The sequence below is a fragment of the Plodia interpunctella genome, chromosome Z (genome assembly GCF_027563975.2).
Source record: "Plodia interpunctella isolate USDA-ARS_2022_Savannah chromosome Z, ilPloInte3.2, whole genome shotgun sequence".
Lineage (NCBI taxonomy): Eukaryota > Metazoa > Arthropoda > Insecta > Lepidoptera > Pyralidae > Plodia > Plodia interpunctella.
In genome coordinates, this window is record NC_071324.2 from 13,423,881 (window position 1) to 13,439,601 (window position 15,721).

General features: G+C 38.9%; 1 protein-coding gene across 3 annotated transcripts in view; it reads right to left on the bottom strand.

Annotated features, from left to right (window-relative positions):
- Positions 1-15,721, bottom strand: part of Ae2 (Anion exchanger 2) — a 46,963-nt gene extending 31,242 nt beyond the window's left edge. For 2 of the 3 annotated variants that reach the window (XM_053767699.1, XM_053767697.1), the window contains exon 1: positions 15,570-15,721. In XM_053767699.1, the coding sequence (XP_053623674.1) occupies positions 15,570-15,617 (48 nt within the window). In that variant the 5' untranslated portion in view covers positions 15,618-15,721. Of the gene's footprint in view, positions 1-2,215; positions 2,272-3,563; positions 3,800-15,569 lie in introns of those variants that run through there. The other variant, XM_053767698.2, reaches the window with a different exon arrangement.

A 15,721-nucleotide genomic window follows, 5' to 3' on the forward strand; every position in this document is an offset into this window, starting at 1 on the left:
CTACCCGCACAGAGAGTGGGCTCCCTAGCTCCCGACACGACTGCTGACAGGACACTCTACCCGCACAGAGAGTGGGCTCCCTAGCTCCCGACACGACTGCTGACAGGACACTCTACCCGCACAGAGAGTGGGCTCCCTAGCTCCCGACACGACTGCTGACAGGACACTCTACACGCACAGAGAGTGGGCTCCCTAGCTCCCGACACGACTGCTGACAGGACACTCTACCCGCACAGAGAGTGGGCTCCCTAGCTCCCGACACGACTGCTGATAGGACACTCTACCCGCACAGAGAGTGGGCTCCCTAGCTCCCGACACGACTGCTGACAGGACACTCTACCCGCACAGAGAGTGGGCTCCCTAGCTCCCGACACGACTGCTGACAGGACACTCTACCCGCACAGAGAGTGGACTCCCTAGCTCCCGACACGACTGCTGACAGGACACTCTACTCGCACAGAGAGTGGGCTCCCTAGCTCCCGACACGACTGCTGACAGGACACTTTACCCGCACAGAGAGTGGGCTCCCTAGCTCCCGACACGACTGCTGACAGGACACTCTACCCGCACAGAGAGTGGGCTCCCTAGCTCCCGACACGACTGCTGACAGGACACTTTACCCGCACAGAGAGTGGGCTCCCTAGCTCCCGACACGACTGCTGACAGGACACTTTACTCGCACAGAGAGTGGGCTCCCTAGCTCCCGACACGACTGCTGACAGGACACTCTACCCGCACAGAGAGTGGGCTCCCTAGCTCCCGACACGACTGCTGACAGGACACTTTACCCGCACAGAGAGTGGGCTCCCTAGCTCCCGATACGACTGCTGACAGGACACTCTACCCGCACAGAGAGTGGGCTCCCTAGCTCCCGACACGACTGCTGACAGGACACTCTACCCGCACAGAGAGTGGGCTCCCTAGCTCCCGACACGACTGCTGACAGGACACTCTACCCGCACAGAGAGTGGGCTCCCTAGCTCCCGACACGACTGCTGACAGGACACTCTACACGCACAAAGAAAAAACAAATAAATAATCTAATCCAATGGTTTCTAAGTCAAGGTACCTTACACCTATAAGACTGCATCAACACTGCAGGTGAACTACTCACAGCAAAGCTTGGTGCAGTTTTCAGATATATGATCAAGTGGTTGTCGATCAGGGCGCGCCCGGGGCTGCACGCGACGCTCGCCGCCCCGCTCCGGCTCCTTCAATACTATGATTGTCGTGTCCACTGACCAAAAAATAGTTTTATCATGTTTTGCCCCAACATTTAACACAACACAAGAATATTTTTATTTAAAATTATTGAAAAAGTTATTTCTGGCTCAACTTGACAGCACGCACCAGGTGACAGGGACAGGGGACGACGTTTTACTTCATATTGAAAAAAGTTAAGGTTTTCAAAACTGTAACTGAGCTATATCTGAACAAAGGCGATATTAAAGAAAAATAATTTGTTAGTCTTTATGGGACTAATAGAAGTTAAAACAATTTTTTGAATGTTTATCTGTCTGTCTTTCTGTCTGTATGTTTGTTCGCGTATCACGCAATTACGCAACTCGCATACTTATTATAATTTACGAGGAAGATGATGAACTTCGGCAAACAAAATAATCAATAAAAAGAATGATTAAAATTTTATTTTGATTCTTTTTGTGGAAGGTAAATTAACGCGGACGAAGCCACGGGCAATTTTAAATAAGTACGAGTGATGAGTAGGTACCTACGATGAAGTAATAAGAAAGTAAGGAGAACGCCACAGGGCACACTTCCTCCCATTAAAAACTATTGTTTTCCGTGGGATTTGCAGAAAACCTGATTCCAGAACCTGAATAGACGGCGTCTAATGCGCTGAGTAAATTATTTATTAAGTTCATGGAATTAGTAGGATTAAAATTTAAAAAGAATAATAAACTGTTGTCAGTTGCGAGCCGCTTGTCGGAGCGAATGACATGCACGTGGAATTAGTAGCTACTCCATAGTGCTTTCTAAATCCATGGATAGGTAGGTATGCATTCCTGAATTTGTTGATGAAAACAGTTATTCAAGGCATTTGTGCTGCAGCCAAGTGTCTACTAAATATTATACTTACACAAGTTTATGAAATAAAAATATCAATAAGTAATTACAATGGGTGTGAGACAAAAGTTGAATAAAATCAAGCTCTAGTTCAAATTCTTAATAAACAACGTACTCATAGGAACTTTACCTTAGTCAGGGTGGCGCGGAACAAGCCGCGGGCGACCAAAGACTTGGTGTTATGCTTACATAGGCTGCTATTTATGTATCCGGAACTGGCCAATAATTCTAGAATATTTAAAAAGTAATTACAACATTTGAAAATAGAACTCTTCGGCTAGAGAATAAATATTTTTCATGTCCCTGTCATTTGTTTTTTTCAATTGGCGCCAATTTTGAAAATAGCTTGTCTTCATTGCCATGGATTTAACTCGTGAACATTTTCGCGCGATGATTTATTATGATTTTCGGCGTGGATTAACTCAAAAACAGTGCATCGAACAACTGATTTTAACTTTTGGAGATGAAGCACCATCGAAAACCACTGTGTATTATTGGTTTAAGGAATTTCAACGTGGACGGTCTATGCTCACGGATGAAATTAAGGAGGGTCGTCCTAAATCGGTAGTGGTACAACAAAATATTGATGCTGTGCGACAATTAGTAATGCAAGATCGTCATGTTACATACCGCGAGATAGAGGCGTCTCTGGGCATTAGTATGACGAGTATACACGCGATATTACACGAACATTTAATTGTTAAAAAAATTTGTTCGCGTTGGATTCCGCACAACTTGAGCGTAGATCAAAAACAGGCTCGTGTCGACTGGTGTAAGAAAATGATAAAAAAATACAACCGTGGCACGTCAAAAGCTGTTTATAATATCTACACAGGTGACGAAACCTGGATCTATGCTTATGACCCTGAAACTAAACAGCAGTCAACGGTGTGGGTCTTTCAAGATGAACCGAATCCAACAAAAGTTGTTCGTGCGAGAAGCACTTTAAAGCAAATGGTCGCTTGTTTTTTTGGTATCAACGGACATGTAGCTACAGTGCCACTAGAGAATAGTAGGACGGTTAATTCTGAATGGTACACCACCATTTGTTTGCCAGAAGTCTTTGAAAAAATACGAAAGAACAACCCACAACGCAGAATCATACTTCATCACGACAATGCTAGCTGCCACAAGTCGGCTGAAACAAATAATTTTTTGGAGGGTCAAAAGATTGAATTGACGGGTCATCCGCCGTACAGCCCCGACCTGGCACCCAATGATTTTTATTTATTTCCAAACATTAAAAATAAATTACGTGGTCAACGTTTTTCGAGCCGCGAAGAGGCCGTTGATGCGTTCAAAACACACGTTTTGGACATACCTCAATCAGAATGGAAAAAGTGCTTTGAAAATTGGTTTCATCGTATGCAGAAGTGCATAGATCATCGCGGAGAATACTTCGAGAAACAATAAAACCATATGTAATAATATATGTTTGTTTAATTTTGTTATTCCGGATACATAAATAGCAGCCCTCGTATTTGGTATTTATTCTATGACTAACTGACCGACCGGAGGAATTGTATACGAGTAGGTATTTATAAACACGCGTCGCGCTCACTTAGCTGGTAGGGTCTTCATGTCTCGTAATCTTTGTTTTCGAAGTTTGCTACAAGGGGTTCCTCATAGTTTTGAGAAAAAAATGTAATGTATGTTTTTAAAACTTTTTAGTCAGTAAGTGAAGGTTAACGAAACAACTCCGGAGTCGCCAGCGGCCGCAGCAGCCGCCGGCCCCGGCCACTCCGCCGACACTGCCGTCGTTCGCCGCCGACTACCCCCTCTCAGGCGTCCACACCACTCTCACCCCACTCATCCCAACTTCACCTACTTCTGGCTGCTTCATATTTGACCGAGCGAGCGAGCGAAGCGAGCGATGTCTTCAAATCTTCTTGATGTCTTCAAATTTTATAAAAAAAAATATTGTGTTCGCGAGATCTAAGTTCGCGGCGAACAACTAATAATAATACAGAATTGTCGCTTGCATAAGGTCGCGCTCGCGAGCCCCGGGGCCGGTGTCGACGATCACAGGGAGGATTATTTATGCTCAAGAGTTCCGTAGTATTTTTACACCTGATTGCTCGTTCTTCCCATTAAACCGACATATTTGTGCAGAATGGTATCGTTTTCCCTTTTTCTAAATCCATGTGTCAGGGCTCTTTTTCTCAGGAATAGGTACGTACACGTCTCATGTGGAAATTTACATGAAATATCCAGGTCGATGGTCTCTTGTAGCTGTGAAAAAATCTAACTTGCAAGTTAACGCGCGGGTTCAGTGTGACAGAGCGGTGTGAATGTGAGTCGGCGTGGAAAAATAACGGATCCCGTGGGAAATTTCCGTTCTAGTATCAAATAAAAGGGCTCAAATCTCAAATATAGATCAGGATCTCAAATATAGTTTTGTTATTATTAAAATAAACAGTTTCGATGTAATTCATGGAAATAGACGCAAAAAGACTAGTTGTAGTTTTGTGGAGAATAATTGGATAGATGGCGCTAGTGGTATTATTTCGTTCTCACACTGTCATCGAACAGTTTGCCAAATTTTAGCGGATTCGATATACATTGCCGGTTTTTAATTGCCGTAAATAAAAGCTCTCATACAAATTATGCAATGTTCACCCATTTGCGTCGGCATGCGCCTGTGTTCGGCGACAGTGCGGTGTTTGCTCCTTGATCTCCGAAAGTACTGAGCCTACAATTTTGAAAAATATTCAATTTGTAGATTAGAATTCTATAAATTGTACTGAAGCCTCTTCACGCAATTTTAGTCGCACTTGACCGGTTAAAAAAAAGTTGTTTATGTTATATTGTCTTAACTACAGGCATATAAAATTTCATAAGTAAGGACCATGGAATTAGTAGGTACCGTACAACGAAGTACTTACTAAATCCATGGTAAGGACAAAACGGTTCAGATTCAAAAACTGGTCAGATTCAATCCATCAAATATAATAAAAAAACAAAATATCCATAAAATAAATAATAAATAGTAGTGAATCACAAGTATAGGCTTACATAGTTTTCTCTACAATTGCTCTATATGTATAACAGGTTATATGAAACCATTTTTAATTTCCACAAAAAGTTAAGTAATAAACTTGTGACAGTTCAAAAATACCGCAGATACAAGAGACGGCATCGCGCGTGTTGTTGGTCTTCACAAATGTGATCCGCGGAGTCTCTCGCCAAGAAGTGCCGTATAATTATATCCGGAGCCATGGGGCCGGAAAATTCCAACAGAAGTCATGTTGCGCGCGCGTGCTCCCGCGTGTGGATGGCGTCCGTTGACAATCAGAAACAACACAAAAACGCTTCTAATGGCAAATATTGTGCAAGTTTGTATTAAACATCCAGTTGCGCATTGTAGTATGTAGTATTGAGGGAACCGCCGCTCGTGCGCCGCGCCGCGCGCCGCGCCTCGTTGTCTGCCGGCACAATGTAAACATGGAAAACAGTATATTGCGAAAATGCCCGCCGCGCGGTGTCTGTCAACTTTCACCACCTTCGGGGTGGAATTTCCAAAAATCCTCTCCTCTTAGTGTTCACCTACACTCTCCAGGGAACCTACATGCCGAATTTCAGCTTCCTACGCCCAGCAGTTTTGGCTGTACGTTGTCTGTCAGTCAGTCAGTCATTCAGTAACGGAAAAGTTTTATATGTATACTAGCTTTTTTCCGCGGCTTCGCCCGCGTGAATTTCATGGTAAAATCTCGGTCATTCTATTATCGCGTATTATTTATTACAGGTAAACATTATGATTCATATTCGTATTTTTTCTCATCTTTAGTCCAATTTCCAGTTTCCCGCTGCGTGTCTCGTCCCGCAACTTGTCCAATCCCGCTTTCTGCTATATAGGTATACTGTATCCTATACTGTCCTACATATTGTGCCATCACGTTTTTCGCGATGTCTCCCGCCCCGTTTACAAAATAATGAAGTTTTATATACATTTCCACCCCTTCATCATTCCCCTAGAGAAGCTATTTTCAAAACATATATAATGCATTATATTTTATTGTGTTACTCTTACTTAACATTTTTAGTTATTTACTGCAATGAGTGTTTACCAATTTTCAGCTTTTTACCTTTAAATGGCATTAAGTCCCAGACAATATTTCACCCCCCTTTAGATGGGGTTGAGGGTAAATTTTCAGAAAAACCTGAAACACGTATTCATTAATTTGTTGTAAACAACTAAAATCCAAAATTTCAAGTCACTAACTTCAACGGTGTAGAACTTTCATATAAAAGTTTCTCACCCCTTTCACCCCCTTCGGGGTGGAATTTCAGAAATTCCTCTCTTAGTGCTCACCTATACTCTCCAAGGAACCTACATGTCAAATTTCAGCTTCCTGCGCCCAGCAGTTGCGGCTGTAGGTTGTGTGTCAGTCACACACTCAGTAACGGAAGAGTTTTTCTATATATTGATGATGATTGTAAAAGTGTTTTAATATAAAGTAAAATAATAAAATAAGACAGATCACCAAAAAAGAATAGATCCATGTAATAAAATAGCGGCAAATATTGCTAGCTTTTGTCCGCGGCTGTGCCCGCGTTAATTTTACGGGATGAAAGGTTACCCTACGTAGGTAACATAAAACCATAAACTCCATACTTCAAACTACATGTATGAACATTTTCAAGAAGATTGGTTGAGTATACAGGGTTACTGGTAACGAAGGCATAACCTTCCAAAGCCGCATAAGGTACATAGAGACTAACATCTTTTGTTCTACGACTTTTGTCTCAACGTAATAAATACAAAAAATCCTATTTTTAGTTTTAATGTCGTTTCTATAAAACGTTAATAATATGTTCGATTCCGCTAAATAACGCTACTGTCCTGTCTCGTGTTGCTTGGCTATTACATAGAGCTAAGATGTGTTGAATCAGGAAACCATGAATTACGAAAAGTCATAGATTATATGTTGCTTGTTTCGATGTACCAAATTAGTCTTTAGGAGGTTTTGCGTTACCCAGCACCCATTTTATAATTGACTGAGAGTAACCCAGCATAGAGCGTGAAAAGGTAATAAACAATTGTTCGCATTTATAATATAGTTAGGATTAGGATGAAATGCCTACCGGTATCAAAATGTTTCGGATCATCAGCAACTATCATTTCATTCGTGTTGAAAAACCATGGAATTAGTAGGTACTTAAAGTACCTACTTACTAAATCCATTAGAAAAACACAACATTTTCCCAGAACTTTGAGGCAAAATATAAGCGTAGGAATCACACTGGAATATTTAAAAATTGGAAACTTTTAGTTTTTTTAGATTAAAAAATGTACTAGGTACCCAGGAAACTAGACTCGAAAATTTTTTATAAATAATTTCCATTTAAAATTAATTAATTTTAAAAAATGAAAAACGCCAGCTCTATTCTTGGAATGTATCATTAACTATAGAAGTGTTGTGGATGCATATAGAACTCCCATGAAACTGGTTACGCCAAGTTCACCACCATGACAACGCGAGGCGGGACGTGGAGCGCTAATTGGAGCGCCCGCCAACGATAACCTTTGACCTACAAGCTGTTTCCAAGTTTTTATAACCCGTATTCATCCCGAGTCTGCACTCGTTCATAATTACGTCTGTGATAATATCGACGCAGCGATAAACTAAACCAACACGACGTCGCAGGTAACTGACACCTATACCAATCATCAACTTTGTCTGTCTGTCCTATGAAATATATTTTAAACTATTCTGTTTACCTACAAATCGTCATTGACTATTTACAGTTCCGTATAAAATAAACAATGTTAACTTATTTTTAATGATAAAACGTTTGGGCACCAATTAAAATTATCACTCATTTGATAATAATAATGATCGGAAAATAAATTTAATTAATATGTAAGTATTAGTATAAAAAAGAGATAAACAGGCAATAAATAAGAAATAATATTCAATCTAAGAAAAAACTGTCTGGTGGATTGAATAGCTGACCTCAATTAATGTATATCCGAAACCACTAACTAAGCCTTTACCTAAAAACTTTGCCTTTCCAAAGCCACTAATTTTGCCAAAATAAATACGTGACGTAAATAAGGAACTAAGAAAGAATCTGTGGTCAAAAGAGGATTGAAAGTTTGCATTAAAAGTTTTCACTTCGGCAGTGAGACGCGGTGAGACGCTCGTTAAACTTAAGTTTCTGAAAATTTGAAATGTTCATGTAGGTTTTGTACAGAACCTAAGTGAGCATTATTATAGGGATTTGGAATTTACGCCAGGGACGAAAACAACTATTGCGCGAACACTGTCGCAAGGGAAAGCTAATATAATTGTATATATCTATAACTCTTTCCCTCAAAGCAGTCACGACCGTACCAACCTGCGATGCGGCACTATAGGTGTTCACGTCAAATGCGAGATGAGAATGGAAAATATTATCGTTGTATAGTTTTTGTTGTGAAATAGTAAAATGATGCTATGCTGCGCTGCGTCACTGTTACCAAAAAATATAGGCACCCATTTTATAATTGATGAATGATTGACTCACAAAATATATTAACAAAATCAATAGTTTTTAGATCAACGGATAATAAAAAACCGGTCAAGAGCAAGTTGGTCTCTAGTTTTGCTTGCATTGTACGCGTGTCCATAGGTTTGTGGCCACCCAGTATATGCTACGGAACCCTTCGTGAGCAAGCCCGACATATTCGAAAACCACAAACCTGTTTTTTTATTGGTTCGTTTTTTGTATCAGTTATTTATTATTTTTGACATTTTTTCTTAATAGATAGCTCATATCACGCGCATATATTGAGAAAACCATTTATTTTTTGCTCCCGTGGGAATTTCGGGAAAGTAAGTACCCTATGTGCTATTCCAGGTTATATTCTACCCGTGTACGTGTAAATTTCATAACAACAAGTATAGCAAGCTGGTTGCAGTTGACATACCGCAGCTATGTACCTACATTAGCAAAAATCACTGTTATTTGAACTGATAAAACACTCGATGCCTAATTAAGAGTGGGTGGTCCTCAGAGCAAAATATCCACATTGATAAGACGATTGTAACTGCTGAAGTGATAAATCTCTCGATACAAACAACCGTCCGGGTCGTCACCGAAGCACCTTACAGATGTGCCACCCACCAAAGCAAAGCCTTTTGGCAGTCACTGGAGTGAACTGACTCGAGCATTGAATTCACCAGTGTGCGCATGCGCCGCCGCCCGCCGGCCGGAGCACTCAGTTTTTATTTCATCGTTATATGTGCGAATTTTTTTACGTTTTTATCTGGGGGCACTGAAGTGCCACCGCCAAGTCGAGTCAAGCGAAGCGCAAAGGCACTACCTTTTCTCGCAACGTATCGTCGTATTTATGAACCGTCGTAACTGTCGTAACGGTTTGGATAATGCCAGATAGTTCACATTTTCAAGATATAATACCATGAGTACATTAATTAAACATGCAATGTGCAAAATGCAAATTCTTTTTGAATGAAACTTTGTCATTTTTGAAGTGAGACACATGAAATTTTTGATTTAAATTTATAGTTGGTAAAAAACAATACTGCATTAATTCGATTTTGAAAATCACATTCCTATAGGTGTGAAATAGGGGTTGCAAGTTTATATAAAGCAACGTCATTTTTGGTAGAGGTGGAAAATGTGAATGTCCACGCGTTATGGGAAGCGGGAGTGCGATACGTAGCGGGAAATGGGATGGAGCACGTTGCGGGAAACGACATGGGACAATTTGCAGGAAACGGGACAGGACGAGACACGAAGGGGAAATCGTAGCGAGAAACGGGGAATTGAACTAAAGATGACAAAAAATACGAATTTGAATTATAGTAATACATTTTAGCAGTCTATACGCGATAAAAGAATAACTGAAATTTTAATTCGATTCTTTTGAAGAACTGATATTTACGCGTGGGAAGCCGCGGGAAAAAGCTAAGCTATTTTCATGTAAAAATGTTGCCAAGACGAGTCTAGTTTGCTTCACAAACTCTACACTTTAGTCAAAATGTATGAAAAAGTGGTCAGATCTCATGTAGAGCCAAGATTCTTGATATATGCGCCTGTTTATTTATAACGCGATAACTTTCGAACATTGACGAGCTCGGTGGCGCAGTGGTAAAGTGCTTGCCCCTGAACCGAGAGGTCCCGGGTTCAATCCCCGGTCGGGTCATGATGGAAAATGATTTTTTTCTGATTGGCCCGGGTCTTGGATGTTTATCTATATATATATATATATATATATATATATATATATATATTTATATTTGTTATAAAATATAGTAACGTTGAGTTAATATCCCATAACACAAGTCTCGAACTTACTTTGGGGCTAGCTCAATCTGTGTTTTTTGCCCTAATATATTTATTTAATATATATTTATTTGTTGGTCTGATTTTGATGAAATTTATGATATGTCAATAGATTTTAAGTTCGTGGTTCAGATTTTAATCCACATGCGAGTTAATTAAAATGCATAAGGTTTATGTTTATGAAATTAATTGTTTTTGTATATTTTTATATTTGCGTTGATTGAATGAAAGGTAACGTATAAAAAAACTACTTACTAGATTTCGCTCAAACTAATTTTCTATGGAAGTTTACATAGTAGGTCATGTACATCATATATTTTTTTGAGTTTTATTATTCTCTTATTTTAGAAGTTACTTACACACATTTTACCGCTTTGGAAGTGTCTCTCTTCTTTTATAACTATGTAGAAAAAATGATATTAGAAACCTCAATATAATTTATGAAGACCTATCCATGACCTATTCAAATTTATTGTTTTTTTTTCTATTTTTATGTAAAATCTTAATGCGGTTCACAGAATACATTTAGTTTCGGAAAAAAAGTGATTGTCACATACGGGCGGACGGACAGACCGTCCGTCCCGTTTTTTCCATTTGGCTACGGAAACCTAAAACGGAGCAATCTAGACAGAAACAATGAACAAGCAATTTTAACAAAAGAATTTGCTTATTATAATTAATAAATCAAGTTATTAATTTATTTTCTTTTTGGAATAACATGTTGAATAAACTAACAAAAGAGATATGGCCAGGCAAGATAACGCTGCCATTTAGTAGAATTCACCTTGTTGCAATAAATCGCAGCAAAGCGGTGCGGCCGTTTTGTAAAATGGCTGCTCACACTGTTTCTTAGTGTTATCTCGGCGGTGTGATCCAGTGTGTTGTGGGATTTACCCAAGACTATTCTACATACGTTTTCTAGAGACAATGAAACAGAACTGCGCTTTTATAATGAAAATTCATAGAAAATGTTTGGTTGGAGTGGTTATCCTATATTGTATGTGGCTGATAAATAGTTCACTCGAATCACAAAAGTCGCCAATGATCTCGTTAATCCCAAGAATCGATTGCAAAGAAGCAAAGACGTTCAAGGAAGACTAATCTGGGTGATTCAAATCACCCAGGTGTCACTATTCATATCAAACATATACTGAGGTGAAATGATAACACTCGCAATTCCACTAAACCCAGGTGTTGAATTGATTTGCTCAGGTTGGAGAGTACCGGCTGCCAGCCTCTGGGACACGTGTCCGGAACCAGCCGAATGGACACTATCTTATCCGGCCGTCCGATCGCCGATAAATACGCGAGCAAACAGTCATATCTCTTCACCTTGACGAAAACTTCCACCAAGATAAATTATTTGGATAATTTTTATTGTTACAAAAGAATAAAGTAATTCCTTCCACAGCTACCTACTTATTGTTATTTTATTAAATAAAACAAATAAAGAATTAGTATGCAACGATTCGTGAATTTTATTTGTTACAATTTAAATTTGTATTATTTAATTTTTGAAACGCTTTTTGGCTCGTATAAATGTTAGTAGTAGTTGTCAGAAAGTGAGTGCGTGCCACTCCTAACGTACGTCCTCGGAGCGAGGATGGCCGCCTGATTGCCTCCCAATCAAATCAAACCGCGCTGATTGAAGATCGAGTGCGAGGGGGCAGGGAGGGGCGCGCAGGGGCTCTCGCATTCCTATAGCGGTCACAATAGAATACTTTCAGAAACCGTGATTAACTGGGCGCTTGAAGTTGATGTAACACTGTATAAAATAAAAAAATCCTTCCGCCTTCGCAAGAAATAGGCAGATGAGCTGTGAAGCGTTGCGTTGCGTCCTTTAATCTATCATATCTATCGTCCTTTAATATATCCTATAATCTATCTAGGTCTTCAAAAATGATATTGAGGTTTCTAATATAATTTTCTTCTAAACTGAATAGTTTGCGCGAGAGACTTCCAAACAGTTAAAATGTGCCCCCCCCTGTAACTTCTAAAATAAAATAATAATAAAACTCAAAAAAATATATGATGTACATTACTATGTAAATTTCGAAAATTGGTTTGAACGAGATCTAGTAAGTAGTTTTTTTTATATGTCATAAATCGTAAATCGCAATTTGCCCTCCATTCAGTCAACGCAAATATAAAAATATACAACCATCAACAAAAACATTTATACCTTGAATGGGCGAGTCTGACTCGCACTTGGCCGCTTTATAATGTGAGAGATGCTACTATTTTTAATGCAGCAATAAAGAGATTTTCTATCTGTCAGCGCTGCACTACGAGTATGCTGCGCACATAATGTACGACACATTTTCGTGATTTTAAATGATCATCATAGATTTAGAAGGCCCGGGCGCTGGTCACATCCATTTTTCCAACTCACTTTTTTGTGAAATGGCAGTCCCCTTCAGCCGCCGCCGCAACTACCTTCCGGAATAGACGCGACTGGTCGTCAATATTATTGTCCTATTTTCATTACATATTGACATAACAGTTTAGTTGGCGTTTGTTTTGCATGCCGGTATTATTATTATATTTTTATTTATATGATATTTAATTAGTCCATACAAATAATAAGTTTGAAGTGTCAAAACAACTGCATTTTTTAAATTGCATAGTATTATTAACCCGATTTCATTACCTAAACACTTATTTTAAAAATTTAGTCTTTGCTCAGGGTAATTATTTTCGGATTTTGATAGGATTTTTAGCTACTTAACTATTAATTACTTATGGTTAAGAAAGTTACGGGACACAACATTGAGTAGGCTAATCGATTTTAGGAAATTGCACCCATATGATGGTGAAATAGGGGTTGCAAGTTTGTATGGAACTTTGTCATCATGTAAGAAACATGAAATTTCAAGGTAAATAACTATTTTTTTTACAATTACAGCATTATTATTGATTACGTATTATTGTACGGTACGTACACGTATCGTACGTAAACATTTCGGAAAACGTGATGAGAGCGAAAGCGGTACGGGATACAATACATATATCGGGACAGGACACTTTGTGGAAAACGGAACCAGACGGGACTTATTGCGGCAAACGTAACGAGACACGTAATGTAAAACCGAGCAAAAATTGTAGCGGAAAATTGGAAAATTGAACTAAAGACAGGAGACTATATTATATCAATTAAATTTTACCAGTCCAACAGAATACGTGTTAAAAGAATGACTGAGATTTTACTTCGATCCTTTTCTTGAAAGGGAAATTCACGCCGGCGATGCCGCGGGCATAAGGTAGGTGAATAAAGAACAATCCCTCGTCGCAGCGCGGCTACGAACGATCGTAGAGCGTCGTAGGGCGCACTAGTTTCGTAGCGCAGCGCTCTAGGTTAGATCGTCTATACATTTTATTGTTGTTTTATTGTTTACATTGAGAATTGTAACGTTTAAATAAATATAAAATAAATTCATATCACGGATATTTGACCGAGCGTGTGAAGCGGACGAGGTCTAAAATTCTACTTGGGGCAAAAATATATTTTTTGTATGTATGTATGTACGTACATACATACATAAAAAATATATTTTACATTCATATGAACGTATGTATGTTTGTATGTTTGTATATATGTATGTTTGTAACGCGATAACTTTCGTTGGTCCGATTTTGATAAAATTTAAAAGGTATGTAAGTAGGATCTGACAATGGATTTTTTAAGTTCGTGGGGCAACAAAATCGGTTAAGCCGTTTTTGAAATATTCACAATTTTGTAAAAAAATAGAGTTCGCGAGGTGAGTTTGTATGTCTGAAGCGGGTAATCTCCGAAGCTACGAAACTGATTTTAAAAATTATTTCATCATTTGAAAGCTACATTATCCGAGATTGCTATAGGCATATATTTGTTTTGAAATAAATTTGTTTTCAGCCAAATCAATGAACTGCCTGCGCTGTCCCTAATGTTGAATATACATGCATATAATGTACTATAAAAATATAGGCTTTTCGTAGATCCATAAAAAAGTCCGCGACACTATACATCGATCTTTTACAGTTAAGTAACTACAAGGCATTTTATATGCAAAAAATGTAAATTAAAAAGTGAATTTTGATAATTATTACTACACAAACGTATTAATCCTTATGATGATAAGTTATTTCATCATCAAGATAATGAAGATAAATTTTGTCCTTTACAGCACATAAATTGGATGAATAGATTCTGAAATATCATGGAATTAAAAAATACGCACGCCGAATTATTTTATGTAGGTAGGTTCGGTAGCTATATGTATATACGCTGCCGCGTGAAGCCGCTTAGGTATTATTAGACTATTATATTAAGACTGGTAAAAATTTCCCATCTCTAGTTCAATTTCGAGTTTCCCGCTACGGTTTCCGCTACATTTTCCGCAACGTATCCCGTCATATTTTCCACGACCTGTAACGTTTTTTACTCACCACAAACAAATAAAAAAATCCGTTCTAAAAAATAATGTTTCATATAGACTCCTCTCATATAGACCCCTTAGGGATGCAAATTTCAAAATCCAAATCACTAATATTCAACTAAAATTTCAACAACAACAATGTCAAAGTTTACTAAAAAATTCACGTATCCACCAGGGGTAATATGCAAAAATAATAAGTACATGGGTAGGTATTATATCCGTAGATAATGCGTTGGCCATATATATAGGTGCAATTAATACGAGCAGCTCGCTCCCTACTCCTTATATATACTATCTCGTATCTACGGGATTAGAGCAATAATTCGTGGCGACCACGAACGTTGCAAACTCCCATTCCTTGCTAAGTATTCGTAATTATACCAAGTAAAACGGAACGAATGGTACCAAGTAATAATTTTAACTAGCTATAACCACGAACATTTTGAATGACTCTAGTGATAAGAAAAATCACATTTTCCATCGTAGGGCTGGACAATGTCTTAAAATTTAAGAGCCATTTAATTTCGCGGTGTTTCAATCCACTGACGATATACTTTAAAAATAACACTACTTTTAAGTGATACAATATTAGACCTTAGGCTAATATTTACAGTTTAAAACTACAAAGTGTAACCCTTACATAGTAAAATATAAGTTAAAGCAAACGTAACTTTCAATAACAAATTTAGTATCATAAATCTATCTTTTTTCCAGGAGTAAATTTAAATCGCAAAAATTTATAACGAGCCCTGTATTAGCGTGCGGGTAAGAACTGACCTGCGGGGTCAGGCCGAGGAAGGAAAGCTTTCTGCGTCGAGATGTCATGTCGGCGTGCGCGTGCGTCGGCGTCGTGTGCGTGCGCGCAGGTCGCGAGCGGCGCGCAGACTGCGGCCGGTGCGCGCGCACCTCTCCGCCGCCAGACCAGCCGC